General features: G+C 38.3%; 3 protein-coding genes across 4 annotated transcripts; 2 read left to right on the top strand and 1 right to left on the bottom strand.

The window, feature by feature from the left end:
* The first annotated feature begins 3,964 nt into the window (after positions 1-3,964).
* Positions 3,965-6,878, top strand: LOC107041123 (protein FAM185A). Its single transcript, XM_015261525.2, has 4 exons — positions 3,965-4,700; positions 5,337-5,542; positions 5,619-5,802; positions 6,492-6,878. Exons 1-4 carry the CDS (start codon positions 4,313-4,315, stop codon positions 6,809-6,811), a joined length of 1,098 nt encoding a protein of 365 aa, XP_015117011.1. The 5' UTR covers positions 3,965-4,312; the 3' UTR covers positions 6,812-6,878.
* Positions 6,846-10,703, bottom strand: LOC107041121 (mitochondrial tRNA-specific 2-thiouridylase 1). Of its 2 annotated transcripts, XM_015261524.1 has the most exons (8): positions 10,524-10,703; positions 10,232-10,412; positions 9,983-10,148; positions 9,176-9,360; positions 8,835-9,061; positions 7,816-7,983; positions 7,304-7,531; positions 6,846-7,023 (listed from the first exon to the last, which is right to left on the bottom strand). In XM_015261524.1, the coding sequence occupies exons 2-8, from the start codon at positions 10,305-10,307 to the stop codon at positions 6,871-6,873; spliced, it is 1,203 nt and encodes a 400-aa protein (XP_015117010.1). In that variant the 5' UTR covers positions 10,308-10,412; positions 10,524-10,703; the 3' UTR covers positions 6,846-6,870. The 2 variants fall into 2 exon arrangements, with proteins under 2 accessions (XP_015117010.1, XP_015117009.1); XM_015261523.2 differs by lacking the exon at positions 10,524-10,703 and having other exon boundaries at positions 10,232-10,510.
* Positions 10,704-10,832: 129 nt separating this feature from the next.
* LOC107041053 (heat shock 70 kDa protein 14) lies at positions 10,833-14,328 on the top strand. The gene is made up of 5 exons (XM_015261412.1): positions 10,833-10,933; positions 11,120-11,200; positions 11,959-12,389; positions 13,261-14,065; positions 14,131-14,328. The coding sequence occupies exons 1-5, from the start codon at positions 10,865-10,867 to the stop codon at positions 14,272-14,274; spliced, it is 1,530 nt and encodes a 509-aa protein (XP_015116898.1). The 5' UTR covers positions 10,833-10,864; the 3' UTR covers positions 14,275-14,328.
* The last annotated feature ends 3,728 nt before the right edge of the window (positions 14,329-18,056 follow it).

Below are 18,056 nucleotides of genomic sequence, written 5' to 3' on the forward strand. Positions count from 1 at the left end.
TGAAGTAAATTTTTTGAAACATCTTATACGCAATCTAACTCTATCAAGTTATCCTGGTTACGATGAGGAATGCATAAAGAAAAAGTGAATCATCAAAAATCTCACACTATTTATGATACTTGTAACTCAGTTAACAAGATATTTTAGTCCATAGAGTTTCGTACGATTGAGGTTTCCTTCCAATAATCCATTCTATCGAATGTTTCTCGCAAGAGATGACAAGAAGGAATTATTTGCAACAATTGAAAATGTGATACCATTCGATCTAAGAAATTGGAATTTCATGATGCTGGAAAATAATGATTAGACCTCATGCACGAAGCGAGATAACTTTCATGATACTAATTACGAATTGTCACCCTCGTCATTTGAAACAATAAAGTGGGAGTCTCATTGTGTATTTTTCATGAATATTCTTTTGTACTATCCAACGGAAATACCAATAATTTTCCAACTGATGACATACCTTACAAATTATTAATGGGTACAAGAGTTAACATAACCGTTTTGTTCATAGTGAACATTTATTCTATCATTCATTCAATCCAATGGTAGCAACCCGGCTGTCCAAAGGGTTAGGTGGACAGAGGAACTCAAGGGGTCCCTCGGTCTACTTAGACAGCACGATTGTGGACTGCCGTAAGCTCACCCTCTGGTTAGAGGGAGCACTATTGTAGAGCGATTAGGAAAAGTTTGCACCACTTAGCTTGCTGAACGGTCTTTGAGTTGAAGTCGGAACCGTCGAGGACCGTTCAACGATCTCATTAACGAGTAAAAAAATAATAATAATTGTCATAAACATCTCATAGCAAATTCAACCAGTGTTCAAATTAAATAAAGCACAAGTGGAAATTTCACACTCCATAAGAACAATATTTGTATGTATGAATTGTTAATCACATTCGCACGACAAATGTCCAATGATTTCAAGTGAGAATGATGAAACTGCGGACACTCAAACTCCAGTGGTGTGTCAATTCTCAGTTGAATCAAGGCACTCTCTGTTGAAATACACCATGTTTCCCGCTCATCTAATTATCACAGTTATGACTATTCGCACGTACTGCACCTCTGTGCGCCTCATAACTTCCGTAATTACACGCTATATCGTGGAGGGGGGAGGGGAGAAAACTTGGTTGAACAATGGGACGCGAAGTCGATGATAAAATACATATAGTTGCCTGCATGATACATTCAGATGTTTTGTTCTCTAACTTCCCGGCCAAGATTCCCGGTAACTAAATTTGTCCTGTCATCCAATAATATTCATTATCAAGTTGTATCCTCAAGTAGGAAATGAAACATCCTCCACGAAAATCTTTGCTCTATGAATTTTCCAAAGAATGATTGAATCAAAGTTTTTCCTATCGTAAGAGTATGATGGAGGGAGTTGAGATTGTAATGAAGAATATGAATAATTATAAAAAATATTTGAAAATACGAGGTGGGCGGCAGGCCTGAGCGTCGCCATCTTGGGCGTTCCTTGAGGGCAATCAAAATGGCAGTGTCCGGAACGGTAAATCGCCTCATCTCGTATTTTCAAACGTCGTCTAAATTTATTTATCCTCCTCAGATCATTCTCAACTCGTTTCATGGCACTCCTGCAATGGGAACGATGTTGATCCATTAATTTTCTCGCTTCTCAATTTCGAACTCGATACCAATATTACAGAAACAAAACCACTTGCATGAAACACTTGAACCTCAGAAGGAAGCCCTAAACCATTTATGTTATTCACCCCCTCCCCCCTCAATGAAAAGCACCCGAGAAAACTGAATGACGCTATATTTTCCAAAATGACTTAAGTTATGTCGGGTGGTGCCAGATGGTGTAATGACTTTATGGATGGCATATCATGTGCTACGTGCAGCATTGAACTGTGGGTAAAGCCAGAGTGTATAAAGCTGTACTTTGGAAGCTCAGGAGGGGGTTTATTCCCCACGAGAATGTTGCCTCCACTATAGCAGGATGTGTTAAAGTAAGGAAACGAGGAAAGTACGAGAGTGCACATGAACAATATCATCGTAGAGAGGAGACATTGCAGAAAAAAAAGAAGAGATAAATCTTCATCACAAGCCCCATCACTCATGCAAAATTGACAATTTCATCAGCCCGTGTGGGATTAAAGTCTTTGAAATAGGGTAACGTAATTATCAGTTCAGCAGTCGTAATGAAGATAACACTATTGATTTCAGGATGATATTCATCTCGATTCGTTACCCACAGTGAGAATACCTCCGGCTGGTGAATCTAATGGAAAACGAGGGCATCGAACGGTTAAACGTGACGTACATACCGCATGCATTCATTCACCATTCCAGAGTTTGAATTTCTGTTATTTACCTAGAAACGCGAAATCCTTCATCCCCTAAATATCACCACTACCGTCTCCTCCTCTCGACCTATCAAAACAATATGAATTACATTTACCAATGAAATAGTATCGAGATTTAACGATTCCCACTGCCGAGTAGTATTCAGACCACTAGAATGATCCCGCGAACTTTTGGAATGTGGTCATAGTCAATAATACCCTAAACCATCACCTGCAGAAGGGTCCACTCGTGATTTTGGCAGTGCACCAAAGTGACGCGTGACTGTTACAAAATGACCACTCTTAACCGCACTAGCCACTCAAATTATTCGTAAACCAATTTGTGGATAAAATCTCATTGCTGTTGAATTCGATTGGTGGATTGGGTATACTGGGGTCATAACGATGTTATCGAACAACTGGAGATTGTGGTAATACGGAAATTCTCATTACAATCCCAGGCATCTGGTGCATCATGGCTGGAGTCAACATGGCTCTAGCCGGCCTGATGATCAGTTGACCCGACTGGCTACCATTGTTTACTCCAGTTGTCCAGCGGCTGGCGACAGTGTGTAAACCGTCACAATAACCGGTGATGGCTGGTCTATTGATTATGCTAAGTTTAGGGATGATTGTGGAATTTGGAGGTGTAGGGGGAGACCTGCAAGTGGTCAAGACTATTTGGGGTTTGGAAATTTTTATTGTGAATTTTTTAGATTAGAAAGGGTGGGTGGTATTTTCGGTTTTTTTCTGGGGATGTTGGCGTTTTTCGAGGTTTTAAGTGGGCGTTAGTCGATCGATAGTTGGTCGTTGGTCGATCGATACTCGATCATTATTCGTAATTGATTGATCATTGCATGCTAGGCGATCGATAGCCAGTCGATTGATAGGTGGTCGATGATCGACTATTAGTCGTTAATTGTTTGTGTTTTTAGAGGTATTGGTCGATATCGATAGTCGATCATTGGTCGATAAACGATTTATGGTCCTCGTTCGATCGATAGTTGATGCTGATTCTTTCAATTGAAGGCCCGAGTTGAAGACCCGAGTTTGTAGCAGAGATGTCAGACAAGATATGAATGTTTTTTTGGGCTCAAATGAAAGAGCGGGTCGAGAAACTGCGTGCTAGGGCCTCTAAAGATGGTTTTGAACCAGGGGAGACTCCTAGACCCCAATGTTCTATACATACTCCTAGACCCCATTGTCCTCCTAGACAATGTTGTCACAACTCTGCTTTTCAATTGAAAACAGATATCATCTTTAGAGACATTTGTCATGTTTAGAGGCTCTAGCACGTCATTTCTCGACCGGCTCTTTCGTTAGAGCCCAAAAATACATTCATATCTTGTCTGACATCTTTGCTACANTATTTTAAAAAAAGTACTAACTAGCAAATGTTTTTTATTAGCTCGCAATTTTTTTCAAAACTACTTCAATGAGGAAAAAAATAAAAATTTGGAATATCTATACATGAGGGGCTAATTGATCGGATCTCCATTTGCGCTATAGTCGGACACATGGCGCCATCCATAATTACTATCGACTGCAAATAAAACGAATGCAATTTCTACTCTACCGACACTTTTTGACCGACTGCAAGGACCGTGCACAGATGTGGTTGTGTACAGTTGTTCCCTCACATTTTTCACAAATCTGTGGACAGCCATGGATGTGTACAGTTGCGGAAGTACGAACCCCCCTCTCCTCCCGAGTCAAGTCAATCAAAAGCCGACAAGACGAATTTAATTGATCCAATTGACTATTACAAGGATTGAATTATAAATAGACACAAATCAGTAATAATATCAGCTTCTCCTGGAGCAGTTCAACTCAGTGACTGTTCATGTTACTTTGTCATACGAATTAATTAGTGAAGACGAGATTTTTTTTGTTGCCATGACTTGAGTCATTAAAAATCAATTGATCATTCAATCAATCAATCAATCAATATCAATATCAATCGATTATTTTTGAACATTCGTAAGTATTCTGCAACCATGAGGGCATGGTTTGGGAGACATCTCCTGCGGTTATGGCTCGCCACGACAACTCCAAAGTGTCAAATTGCCATTGACACGACAAACGCGAGAGTCAAATTCTGCTCGTCCAAGTCAGTTGAGCTCAAGAATATTGTTAAGAGAGTCAAACCCTTTGGAAGAGTTGTCATCGATGTTCCTTACCATGTCGAGGTCAAGCCCACGTGTCCACACGAGTATCCGGACATGGATACTGTTCTCGTTAAATTAGTCTCTCAGGATTCGTTCGGGGATAAACGAGAGGATCTAGTCACTGTCAATGTCACGGATGAGCTCTGCGAAATCAAGGGGAAGGAGGAAGAATTTCTTGGGAATGGCAGGTGTCTCGTTCAGACGCCAGTTCGTTATGGTACGAAAATAGAAATGCTATTTATAGACGAATTTTCGGGGACAATTCACTCTGACTTTTCTGAATTTCGCACGATTTTTTTGCGTAATATATTTTGTTATCAGCATTCTCTTCTCTTCGATTATTTATTTGAGCTGGGATGGGGGAATCAAGCATTGAGATTTGTTGATGAACTGATTAATGAGGTGATTGTCAGGATTTTTTTGAGGAAAAATAATGATTTTATCAATTTTACGATGACTATTTGACTTTTGATCAGTTTTCAATGAATAACTCCAAATCTAAAAAAGAGAACAAAATTTTTGTTTTTACCTTTTTTGTAGCCCTCAATTCACTACATGAAAAAGGTCATTACGAAAACGTCGTTTTCTTCCTTAGATTCAGAGATATTCTACTCAATGTTGATCATTGATTGTCCTAAATTTAATAGCTATTATCAAGTCATAATTCTGTTCAAACAAAAATTTCGAAAATGAAATTAATTTCCATTTCTGAATATGAAAGAATGATTTTCATGCTGAATGATTCAGAAACATATTTGAGAGTTGAAGATTGATTTGGAAAAATTGCTTAAACATGGGCTCATTTACCTCCTTTCAATATCTCCGACACTTATTTCAATGATAATTACTCTAGATGTCGACATAAAGACTGTTGGAGACGCTAACGTGGAAGTCCACAACATGATATCAGATTTCATAACCGTACAGACGGAATTTGGAAGCATTGTTGGATCCAAATTGCAGGGGAAGAAGATCTCCTTGTCCTCGAGTGAAGGGGGATCCGTCACTGTTCATAAAAGCATTCAAGGGGAGATTGAAATTAACACAGCTAAAGACGGGGTAATTCATGTTCCTAACTAAATGACACTTAATCCCACATTTAGGATGTTTAATCAATGGTGATTCGATGTTTTAGTGCGTGGATGCTGAAAAATGCCTGGGAACGAAGCTAGATATATCAACAGAGAATGGCTCTGTTAAACTTGGGAGCAATTACTGTGAGAAAGCCACATTCACTACTTTAGATGGGGACTTGAATCTCAGTAATCTTCACATGGATAACAGCATCGATATCAACGGGAAAGGGAGTTTAAATATTTGTAAGTTATTTTCTACAACCTCTGAGTATTCTCAAGTCGAACGCATTGACGTTACCCAACCATTCCAAGATAAAATTAAAAAATTGAATTAATTCATCAATCAATTGGTTATAGAATATAAAATAATGAATAATATAAATACTACATTATTTAATCTCTCTATATAAAAATTTTGTGAATTAAGGGGTCATTCTTCTATATAATCCACCACGATCATTTATGAAAGGCCACTAAATTCGGTATTTCTTTTTTTAATTAAATCATATTGCATTCAGATTCTCCTATTCTTAACTTCAAAAATGTGAGATAATCTCATAATTCCCGCTGTTAACTCTAATCAACTTTGTTCGAAGAAAACCTTATTAAACGCAATATTAAGAGAGTATAATTATTCTATTTTCCTCCGACCTAAACGATTTGGCCAATTATGATTCGTTTATTCATGTTTCATAAAATGGTATTCAATTCTCTTTCGTTTGTTAGGCGTGCTTCATGAAAATTCAACGCAAGACGGTTGCACTCATGAAAATAGTCTTACTTTCTCCATTCATTCGAGATATTGCCCATGCTTTTTTTAAAAACGATAAATAATACGAACACTTAGACATACCCAAGTCGATTGGAAGGAGCGAAGCCCTCTAGTAATGTCACAAAATTACCTGATCAATTAATTAAAAAATATTCCTCAGCTTGTTTCGACGGATCCCTCCAAGCAAATCTCGGAGAAGGTTCAGCGAAAATTCAACTAGCAAGAGTCACCGATGACTCCACCATCACCTCGAACGGCGACGTAAGTCTCACGATACCAGACAGCCTGGACACTAAGGTCGTAATAAAGTCCCCGGCCCTGGAGATAGATCAGTGCATAAAAGGAACTTACGACAAAGACAGGAAAGAGTTCATAGGGGGGAGAGGGGCCACGACCTTCACCGTGGAGTCGACCAAGAGAGTGCAGGTTCGGCAGTCGAGTTGGATGGACACTTTTAAACTCCAGAACACCCCGAAATAGCAGGATAGGATGAAATGAGATATAGAGTTATATGTACAATTTTATTAAAGTTATTTATTTTAGTTCACACTGTTGATGCTCGCCTCGAGGAATCCATCGCTATCCTCACTGTCTGATGAGGCTCGAGTCGCGCCGAGGCTGTGGAGAGATGGTCCTGTGTGGACAATGGGGGCACTTCCCAGACACTCGTCGTTCAAGTACAAAACGACGAACTGAAAGAATTTAATGAATTTCAGTGAGTGGTGACTGGATCGTCACTATGCCTCTGCCTAGAATAGTTACACACACAAAACGTGTAAAATTCCTTAAAGAGAAATGATCCTTCCTTGAAATTATCCTAAATTTCCGGAATCAGTTTATCTCGCTTGCACAGAAGATTGAAACCTAATCCTTAACGTTACGAATCATAAACATTTGACAAAATATTGTTCTGATAAAAATGAAATCAGATAACTTAAATCGATGAAGGGAAGAATAATTAAATTCTCTCACTTGTCCTGGGGATATCGCTCTCTTCTCCCTCTCCGAAATGATTATCAATTTATCACTCAACGATTTGTAAACTATACATGGACAGAGCTTCTCGTTACGTTGGAACCGATATTCACAGTTGAGGATTGTCCAACTGTCGATCAATTGCTCTGGCTCTTCACGAATCCAGTGGGGCTTCGAGGTGACGAGAATTCTCGAGAACAATGCTGGGTGATCTGTTCCTGGGACCTGAAATCATCAAATACTCTAAAAACTCGCTCATTCTCTTCATTAATTCATCTGATTTTTCGAGTGTAAAATTGAAAAGAAAAAGAAATTTCACTTCAAGTTCATTTTTTTTATGAATATTTGGAATCTAAAAGCGAATAGTATTTTTTCTTTTTCTCTTGTGTTAAAAAAATAACCAGAAATTCACAAAAATTTAATGGAGATGAACATAATTTAAAGAGAAATATAGCAGATGAAGAAAAAAATATAGTAATAATGGACAAAATTCTTGCAATTTTACTCACAACCAAAATGTCATTGGTCTTGACATCCTTCCTTAAGACAAAGAATTTCTCATAGGCCCCTGCAATTCGACACCTCTGACCCAACGTCCAATAGTGGATCCCCTGATGCTGGGCAACCACCTCCCCCGTGTCGTAATTCACAAAATTCCCAGGTTTATTCTCCAAATACTTGAAATAAGAATCAATCCCCCAATTAAAATCCATTCGATGCTCATTCGGGTTCGGTATTTTTGGCCCAAAGTTCTTTCGTCCAATTGCTGTTCATCCAACGTCAATTCGTCCAATGCTTATAGTTTAATTTATTTTCGTCCATTTTTTTTCTAATCAAATTGTCGTCTAATTGTTTAGAAAAATGCACCCGAGTAAATGATGTAAAATATTCATGTAATTTATTTATGAACGGAATCAACGAATATTTTCCCGAGAATATTTTGTTTGTACATACGAGATTATAATTGATAAAAATTGACACTTTTAAAATACTCCACTCACTTTAAAAATATTTTTCATCCGGTGATGATCCGGTGTTTCTGCTGACTGACATTTTGACTATTTACATGTTTTCTGTGCAATCTCTGCGCAATTGTTTTATTTATTGCTGTATTTATAGTTTTATTTATTATCTAAATTTACTGAAACCTGTGAACTGTACCCACTGCCATCCAATTTACCGCCACTCATTCTTGAATAAGATGTACACCAGCCTTCCTGATTTCTTCTCAATAAAGAACTAATAATAAATAATACTATGCGTTCCGACACTAATATTCCTAGAAATAGTTTGGCGATAAGCTAAAATAATTTGGCTAAACGTCGCACTATGAAAATTTAATCAACGTCGTAATTATTTCTCCGATATCCCCAGACTTTTCTTAAATGAATTAATATCATGTAGATGAGAGCAATCATTGAGTGGACAAAATTTTTTAGAGCAGGTGGTTTTTGTACGAAAAGTATACTTGAACGATGGACCAAATGACCCCAATCCCCCTTTCCACTTCTACATTATCTTCTCATACGTGTGGAATAAAATTCTGAAAAGTTCTCGTTCCAATGAAGCAAATTCCCATGCTCTCAGGTTTCTGTGCAATTGCCCTTAGATCAGCTTCAATCGCTAATTTCTTCACATCTGACTTCAGCAATCCCCCGACAGGGAACATGCACCTCTGGAGGGACTCCTGGCTCACTTGAGACAGAAAGAATGTCTGGTCCTTCTTCCGGTCGACTGCATGCAGCAATTTCATCTCTGAAAGTGAATTCAAAGGATGACATCATCCACTCATCAATTCCAATTAATTTTGATTCATTCATTTCTTGATTTTTATTCTTGTGAGGCAATGCAAGAGGCAGAAATACTTGCTGGCGCCTGGTTTATAATCCTCCAGATAAGGACCGAATGATGATATCGCGTAATGTCCAGTGGCAATGGCATCAGCCTTCAAGTTTTCCCTCGCGAAATCGTAAAATTTTTTGAATTTTATGTTTTTGTTGCACATTATGTCAGGGTTTGGAGTGCATCCACTCTCGTAGCTCTCCAGAAGGTACCTATTGAAGTAATTTGAAATTTCAATAGGAAATTGTTGAATAAAAAATGGGATAATTTTTCTTTGATAATTGAATAGCTGTTTTGTGATCCTTATTTTGACCCTGGTGACTTTTAGTTTTTGACCCTTGGTTTGGACCCCCATATCCCTTATTGGAACCCTTACTGTGAACCTTTGATCCTTGTGACACTTATTTAGACCCTTGTGACCCTTAATCTAACCCACATAACCCTCAATCTGACCCTTATGACTCTTATTCTGATCTTCGTGGCCCTTATTTTGACCCTCGTGACCCTTGTGACCCTTAATTTCGGACGGAAGCTGCATTTATCGGTTGAAACGAATGATTAACAAATTAATATCAGAATGAGAATTAATCTCTTAATTGCAATGAATGTTTTGTCGTCAGTTTTAGATGAATATCTTAGAATCCAAGAGAGATACCGATAATCCTCAAACCATCAATATCTCCCGAACAAATGATGTGAGTGAGATAAATAAAATCTCATTCCAAAGTCCCAAAAAACCCTCAAAATGAAAAAAATGCATCAATTTCACTCTGCGCATCTTGAGTTACTGATGATGAAAAAATCTAAAAAAAATTATCCACTAAAATTACTCACGTGAACACCTCGTGCCAGTACTCCTTGACGAAATTCACCTCCACAAGAGGAATATTAATCTTCCTAGCGACATACTCAGCATCTTTGTAATCCTCATCAGCGAGACACTTCCCAGTCTCGTCTGCAGTGTCCCAATTCCTCAAAAACACTGCGGTCACGTTGAATCCTGTGAAGACAATTCTAGATTCATGAGACAACGTCGACAATCATTAACTAATGTAGTGCCTAATGATTTACGTTAATAATTACCTTTACGTTTTAATAATAATGCGGCAACAGCACTGTCAACACCACCAGACAACCCAACCACAATATTTCTAAACATTATTATTCAGTTTCACACAAAATGACTGTTGAATAATTTTATTTTTCCCAAAGCTTTGAATCTTTCATTCATAAATGCTATGAATGATGAATCGCTCAATTGTTCCTTGAAGAATTAAGAATGAAACGAAATAGTTATTTGATCTGTGTTCATGCCTCCAAAATATTCCATTGAAATCGAATGGAATTCCCTTAGATTTCGCTGTATTCAATTCACCTGGAACCCCCTAGATTCCTCTTTTCCCATCGCACGAAATGACAACAGAACAATTTTATTTCTCTAAAAATCTCAAATAAAACGTATAAATGATGATTTCTTGAATTATCTTTTGAATAACAATGCAAAATGATAAAAATAATTGTATTTAGTGGATGTTTATGCCTCAAAAAAAGTCCATTCACATGAAATCGAATGGAATTTCCCCTAGATTTTCTTGGTTTTCATCCGTCGGTTAGGCTGGTTCCTCCAAAATGGTTAGAACCCCCCACCCCCCGGGGCAACGCTAAATCACCGGTATTGCCTCGTGCAGCCCGCGTCTTGTGCATGTGCGTGGAATCATGGCCCTAGCTGCATCTGCCTTCGGGCTTTATCTGGGAAATACTTCCTCCTGTCTCGCCATTTACAAAGTAAGTGCAAATTATTCACGTTTTACAGGCATTTCTACTCGTCATTTCGAGTCGGTGGTGATTTTCTTGAGGATAAGTTCGGTTTCTAGGGTTGAGACTCACGTGTCAATCATACTTTTGAAATTTAGGAAGGGTTTTCTTTCAGTTCTCAACGAAAAATTATCGAACATTTCGGTTTTTATTTAGGATGAGAATGTGGATGTCGTTGCCAATCATGCGGGGGACAGAGTCACAGCTGCTGTCATCGCTTTTCACGAGACCGAACAGGTGAGTTGGGAATGTTTTGGGGGATAGGTTAGGAATCAAAACATTTGAGGTGGGATTTAGGACGGAAAAATGATGAGATGAGTTCAAGAATTTTGCTGATACCTCGGGAACTAGGAGGTTTAGAGGAGAAAGTCAAAAGGAATTTTTTGTGGAGCATTAAATTTTCCACAAAAATTGTCTTGTGACATTTGTGATGAACTAACCTTATTGAGATGATTTAACATCTGATGATCAACTTCAGATCACTGCGATTCTGGCATTTTTGGTTGATTTTGATATTATCTGAGGGGCAGGGGTTTGACGAGAGAATGTTTAGATTTTTTTGGAGCATGTTAAATTCTCTTTTCGGATTCTCTACAAGAGCCTCCAGACCCGAACCATATTTACTTTATTATTTTCGTCAAGTAACAAACAAATTTCATTCAGTCGACTTTCAATTTCAATACATTAAATAGTTAATTAACTGTTTGAATGGATAATTCATTAATTATTCAAGTCACTTCATAATAATTTCCAAAATTCTCCACTTGCTTTTAATTGTTTTGATTGTTTACAAAATCAGGGGCAATGAATTAATGACAGAATAGTCCTCTGGAGGTGGACTATTAAATTTTATAGACAATTTAATTAAATTGTTAATTCACTGTTTTAATTATTAATTGTTAATAGATAATTCAATTATTCAAGCCACTTCATAATAATTTTCAACAAATGCTCTCAAATGCCTCGACAATAACAAAAAAAAATTGTCATTCTAGATAATAGGGGCAGCAGCAAAATCAGGTTTATTCCGAAACGCCGCAATAACCGTCCTAAACAATAAACGCCTGATGAACAAAGAGATAGACTCGAATGAGTTAGATACTGCCATAAAAAAGAGCTCAGTCCCAATAATAACAGAGTCAGAGCTTCAGTATTCAATCACAGTAGGTGATAAAATCGAGAAAATTACCCCGAAAAAGATATCCTCATTACTCTCAGGTGCAATGTACGATATATCCACGACAGCAGCTCATGACGACGAGGAGCACAACGTCGTGTTGTGCGTCCCTCACAGATTCAATAGCGAGAGTATCCAAGAGTGGAGTGATTCAGCAGCTAGTGCTGGGTTCAAGGTACTTCAGGTCATTGCTGAACCCGTGGCGTCTTGCCTCGCTCATGGGTTGGGGAAGAACAAGAAGGAGTCAGAGTTAGTAAAATTTTGAATTTTTTTTGTCTTCATTTGCCTTCAAATAAAGTCCTCATGAAAATTGCGGGAATGTGTAATTTTGCTCACTTCTTAAATAAATTCTCACATCACAGAAAAAGGAATATTTTTTGTTTTAGGATTTCATAAGTCTTAAAATGAGATTTTTTAAAAACCTTGATTTGAGTTTTCACAAACATTTTAGGTTGAACCTCGGAAGTCCTAATGTACGACTTCCAAATCCTAATTAAAATGTTAAAAGCTTAACTTACGACTTTCAAGTTCTAATTTAAAATTTTCAAATCCTAATTTAAGATTTTCAAATTTTGATTTGAGACATTCAAATCTTAATTTAAGATATCTACATCTTCATTAATAACTTTCAAATCCTAACTTAAGACTTTAAAGTTTTGATTCAAGTATTTTAAGTCTTAATTTGAGACAACAATTTTAATTTAAGACTTATAAGTCTCAATTTAAGACTTTAAAGTTTCAACTTGGAACTCAAGTCTCACCTTGAGACCATAAGTCTCAAAATAATTTTTTGCGCGCTCCTTTACCTTTCTTTCGTCTCAAATTATTTTTTTTAGTGCTCCCGAATTTTAAGTCTTAATTTAAGACTTTCAACAGTCTCAACTTACGACTACCAAGTTTTAATTAAAAATTTTCAAGTCTTAATTTATGACTTTCAATTTCTAATTTAAGATTTCCAAGTCTTAATTTGAGACATAAAAATCTAAATTTAACCCTTAAAAATCTCAATTTAAGACTTTAAAGTCTCAACATAGCCTCTAGTCTCACCTTGAAACACATAACTCAAAATAATTTTTTTTGTGATTCCCTTCTCTCATTAATCGCGGAAAATATCTTGTAGGCTTGTCCTAGTCTACCGAGTAGGTGGCGTATCAAGTGACGTAACCCTGGTCAAAGCAACCGGTGGTGCATTCACGATACAATGCACTCAGTACTACCCCTCCCTAGGCGGTCACAAGCTCACAGATCTGTTGACAACCTACTTAGCTGAGGAATTCCGAAACAAATACAAGATCGACCCAACCGAGAGTCGTAGATCAATCTCAAAACTGAAGATCGAAGCGGAGAGATGCAAGCACGTTCTCTCGACGATGTCCACAGCCCACCTCTTCGTGGAGTCCCTCTGCGAGGGTGTGGACTTCAGTCACAACATCACGAGAGCCAGATTCGAGAATCTCATAGGGCCCCACATCTCCGAGTACATCCAGCCGATTCAGGATATCCTCAACAGCACATCTCACACGATAATGGACATCAGGAAGATAATCCTCTGCGGTGGAACAATGAAGATCCCAAAGCTCCAGGAGAAGATTGGCTCGATATTCCCCTGCGGAGAGGTCTTGTCCTCCAGGTGGAGCCCTGACGAGACAATGGCCATAGGGGCTGCAATGCACTCGTCCCTTCTCTTATCCCAAGGAATTCACGATCGTGACTTGAATTCAACGCATGTCGAGTTGTATGCCCTAGGCAGATCGATCTGCCTGAAATTTGAGGATATCGAAACTGTGATCATTCCTGAGGACACAATCGTGCCCATCAAAATTCAGACGATAATTGACATGCCTGAAATCACGGGGGAGAAAGTACGAGTGAATATTTTCGAGGGCGAGGACAACGGCAATGAGATTACTAATCAAATTGGACTGGTGGGTTGATCGATTGACATGATTGTTTTCAGAATTATGAGTAACTATGGTTATTGCATTCACAGATTTCTCTTGACGTGAAGAATCCTGGAAAGTACAAGGTCGACACTGATGTGACTGAGGCCTTTTTGAATGTTCATATAACGGAATTGTCAACGGGAAAGAAGTCATCGTTTCGATTTGGAATTCATGAGGATGATTCTTTGTGAATTCCGGCGCATGTACATTATCAATAAAATTATGACTATTTGTTTTGTCGTGAATGATATTTATTTCTTCATCACCAATTTCTGACTAGTCAGAATTTTGTAAATCATGAAGACTTCAAGGATCGACTGATTGATTGAAGGAGTTTATTGACGTTCTGGAATATACAGTATTTCTTAACGAGGGGGTCCTTATGTTCACTTCTTTGCATTTCATTTTCATTTCATGCAGATACAACAGTACATAACCAATTACAGAATCAAAATCATATAGGCATATAATAATTAAATTAATGAAGTCAACAGTTCAAAGTAACACTCATAACGGAAAGAATTATTTATATTCTTTATATTTTTAAATCCCTAGACTACTTGCTCTATCTTAATGATTTAATAAAAAAATACTCATTTTTTTGCTATTTGTTTTTCGTTTTATTATTTTTTCTTAATGATTTAATTACATTACAATGGTTTTTAGATGGCTTTGCACTGCTATATTTATTTTGTCATTTGTTATATTATTTATTGTTGGGCTAATGTTTTAGGGATTTTTCGTGTTTACCGACTGCCGAGGCCATTCAAAGAGCAAATCAACATCTCCTTTTTCTCTGAAATCGTAGTTAATGATGTTCAACTTCATGTTATTCACTCAAACAATGCTGGTAAAATTGTCATCTACGGTACGTTTTACTGACACGTTTCAACAGTTCCTCATCCGCATGGAAAAAATATATCCGCAGATATACCTCAAATATGTCCCTTATGTCCACGGCAAATATACAATACCCGCGGTATAGGCTGCCTACAAGTGTGCGGATATATCCGCGAACTTATCTCGCATGTCTCAGATATGCTTTTTCCCACCTAGGTTCCATGGAATAATTCATTTAATAAAATTTATGGAATTCCAACTCGATGTAATTTCAATCATTTGTAATTCCTATTTGTACTGAAATATGTACTACTTTAATCTCTAAAAATACCTTATGTAGTGTTTCGTTTGAAATTTTGCTTCATTAACTTCTATTTACTTTTCTCTTACTTTACTTTATTTAAACATATGGTAAGTAATGTATAATATTTTTCAATTATCCGCTTCCCCTCTCCTTGTATGTCAATTTCGTTGCCTCACATGCGAAAGGTTCCGAGTTCAAATCGCGGCCGGGTAGAGTGGTGCGATCTACCCATTTAGTCTTGATCATCATCGCAGTATACCCTAACCGGGTCGACGCGATGTAAAATACCGATTTAAAAAAAGCGGACGTCAACAGTTCCAGCCGACGCATAAATGACAATTTAACCAGCATTGGGGCCATTTACACTGGGACTTCAAGTCACGCCAAGTACGGCTACAGTTTACGTCCACCTTGGCCCGAGTCTTGGTGAAATGTCGAGTTTAGGTCAAATTTGCGTTTCCACCGAGACTTGAACCGGAGTAGACATAAATTAGTTATACTTGGCGCGACTTGAAGTCCCGGTGTAAATAGCCCCATTGTTTTTACTGCACTCCAAATTCCTTTGATTCATCCCTGAATAACTATAAATAGTGTTGCGTATCCCCCTTCGAACCCTGATTCATTTGTCTATCTTCTCGAGGATATGAAGGAGTCCGTTTGGTAACGACTGTCTTCTGGATAACTTCGTTATTTGACGTTTGTCTCCTTGGAACTCTCAGTGATGCCGCGAGAGACTTTACGAGACCTCACGAGACAATATTTTGGAGGGATCGTCTCGGTCTCAGTGAACGCGGAAATTTTTGGTCTCATCTCAGTCTCGAAATACGCAGTATCGACTGCTGTCGTGGTGACTCCGAGTCAATTTATCTCACCTCGGAGACGAGACAAGATGAGATAAATTGTCCACTGATAATTTCCCCGGACTTCATCGAGCAATTTCCAGAACCGACTTACAGCGCTATGAAAAGGATATTTATAGTCTAAACAAGTGGCAACGCCGCCTGATAAACTAGTCTATGACGCGAGTTGGTAGCATTGTTCGTGCGACTGTCTGAGATATCCGAGAGCTGCGACGTTGCCGCATGCATGCGGGCGCAGGAATATTGTAATGTAGAAGAGAAATCCAAATAATTTGTAACCATTTACTCGATTGGTCGCTGAGGAGAAACAGTCTCACATTTCTTGCAAAGAACGCTGAGCTCAAATTACACTTCTGACACCAATTGAAATGCACGTGGACGTAAAATAAAAATTCCCGTTCGAGGAACGTCGCAAGAGACTTCTTCAGATCCAATTACTTTCGAAATCGATAATCGGAAAATATCTTCCTGTATTTTTCCTCGAGTGGCAATTAACCCTTAAGGGGTAACAGTAGGCTACCGTTTTCTCGAACTTCTCAAACAAATTTCCTGTTCAAAGTTATTAGGATTTTTTGAACCCAAAGCACATTGAGCTTCATCATCGCCTCCTGGAGATTAATGTGCTTTGATTTGTAAAAATATCAATAACTTTGGGCAGGAAATTTGTTGAAAAATTTGGAAAATTGGCCGCATTCTGGTACCCCTTAAGTAGTTGCAGCTTTCTCCACCGAACGTAAGAGAATCCCCGCCCCGAGTATTTTACGATTTCGAGAAAAAAAATTGGAACAAAAAAAATTATTCCACATTCACAGGTAATTTTGAGCGTCCAATGAATAGGAAATAGAAAAAAACTATAAAAAAAATATACAACAGTAAAATTATACAATATAATTAGTAGAGCAACAATTTTCAGTATTGCACATATTTATGAAAAAAAAATCAATGCATGCCCCATGCATTCCAAGCCGAAATGTGACAATGTCTTCAGCAAATATCGACAATTTTCCAAAAAATTGCCGTTATCACGCGAGATTTCAAGACGATGACCTCATCAAAAATCGCTCGTCCCTACGAAATATGAGCGACGCTTAGCTTTTATCCCGTCGCCATATTGGATGACGTCATAGCACGAACAGTAGAGGTCACAACAAAATGGCCGCCGAGAATGCCTCAGCGATATAAATGGACAGCTATGGCGAGGCTCGACGCCACCGCTCTCTCCTTCACACTTGGAAAGGTCATCGCCATTTCTGCGACGAATTATCATGAATCCTTCATCCGCTGATATTCCCGCATTGCCAGACCGACGAATATCGCTTTTATCTGCCTGTTTATCCTCGCATTCTCAAGGAACTGAACCTTTTCCTCAATTTTTATGGGTCAATCTGACGAGAACAGTGACCCCCAGCCATAGATATCAAACAATGTCTCAATCAATAACCAAAGAACTTCATTAGTTATCGATCAATCCGGCAACCCAGCCGACAACTCCCGTCCCTGGAATGCTCTCCGAACAATTTTTCTGATGCAAAAAATAATTACGGAAAATTCTATATTCGCCATAGGATCGATAAGGCATTTCGATGCGGAAGTGGATGATACGTGTCTTTCAGCGAGAAACTCCCCTCCCAACGCCATTACCCAATCCGCCATTATAATTTTCAGCTAAAAGAATTTTTTTTTCGCCGAGTGAAGAAAAAGAAAATGAACAAATGGGCTCGCCCACTTCAGAATTGGGATTACGTGGCGCTGGCGTCGAGCAGGGCTATTATAAAAATTGGAAGTGGAAGGGGCCTTAAGCCGCCATATATAGCTAGCCCCATCCGCTGAATTTTTACAAAAATTCAACAATTCTGCGACTCAACTGATCCCTGCCATGATTAAAAATTATGAAGCATCGTTTTTTCACGGATTACAATGAATTTCAGGGCTGATCTAACCCCTGGACATCCTAATTGAGCCCATTATC

Source organism: Diachasma alloeum, unplaced genomic scaffold (assembly GCF_001412515.2).
Source record: "Diachasma alloeum isolate Michigan unplaced genomic scaffold, Dall2.0 Dall_scaffold_00354, whole genome shotgun sequence".
NCBI classification, from domain to species: Eukaryota; Metazoa; Arthropoda; class Insecta; order Hymenoptera; family Braconidae; genus Diachasma; species Diachasma alloeum.

Excerpts from the sequence above, each read along its gene's own strand:
- LOC107041123 (XM_015261525.2), top strand. The coding sequence starts at position 4,313 with ATGAGGGCATGGTTTGGGAGACATCTCCTGCGGTTATGGCTCGCCACG. Across the intron at positions 5,543-5,618 it reads TTAACACAGCTAAAGACGGG|TGCGTGGATGCTGAAAAATG; the intron begins GTAATTCATGTT and ends TCGATGTTTTAG. Across the intron at positions 5,803-6,491 it reads GAAAGGGAGTTTAAATATTT|CTTGTTTCGACGGATCCCTC; the intron begins GTAAGTTATTTT and ends AATATTCCTCAG.
- LOC107041053 (XM_015261412.1), top strand. The coding sequence starts at position 10,865 with ATGGCCCTAGCTGCATCTGCCTTCGGGCTTTATCTGGGAAATACTTCC. Across the intron at positions 11,201-11,958 it reads CTTTTCACGAGACCGAACAG|ATAATAGGGGCAGCAGCAAA; the intron begins GTGAGTTGGGAA and ends TTGTCATTCTAG. Across the intron at positions 12,390-13,260 it reads AAGAACAAGAAGGAGTCAGA|GCTTGTCCTAGTCTACCGAG; the intron begins GTTAGTAAAATT and ends AATATCTTGTAG.
- LOC107041121 (XM_015261524.1), bottom strand. The coding sequence starts at position 10,307 with ATGTTTAGAAATATTGTGGTTGGGTTGTCTGGTGGTGTTGACAGTGCT. Across the intron at positions 9,062-9,175 it reads GGATTATAAACCAGGCGCCA|AGATGAAATTGCTGCATGCA; the intron begins GCAAGTATTTCT and ends ATTCACTTTCAG. Across the intron at positions 7,024-7,303 it reads GAGCGATATCCCCAGGACAA|TTCGTCGTTTTGTACTTGAA; the intron begins GTGAGAGAATTT and ends AAATTCTTTCAG.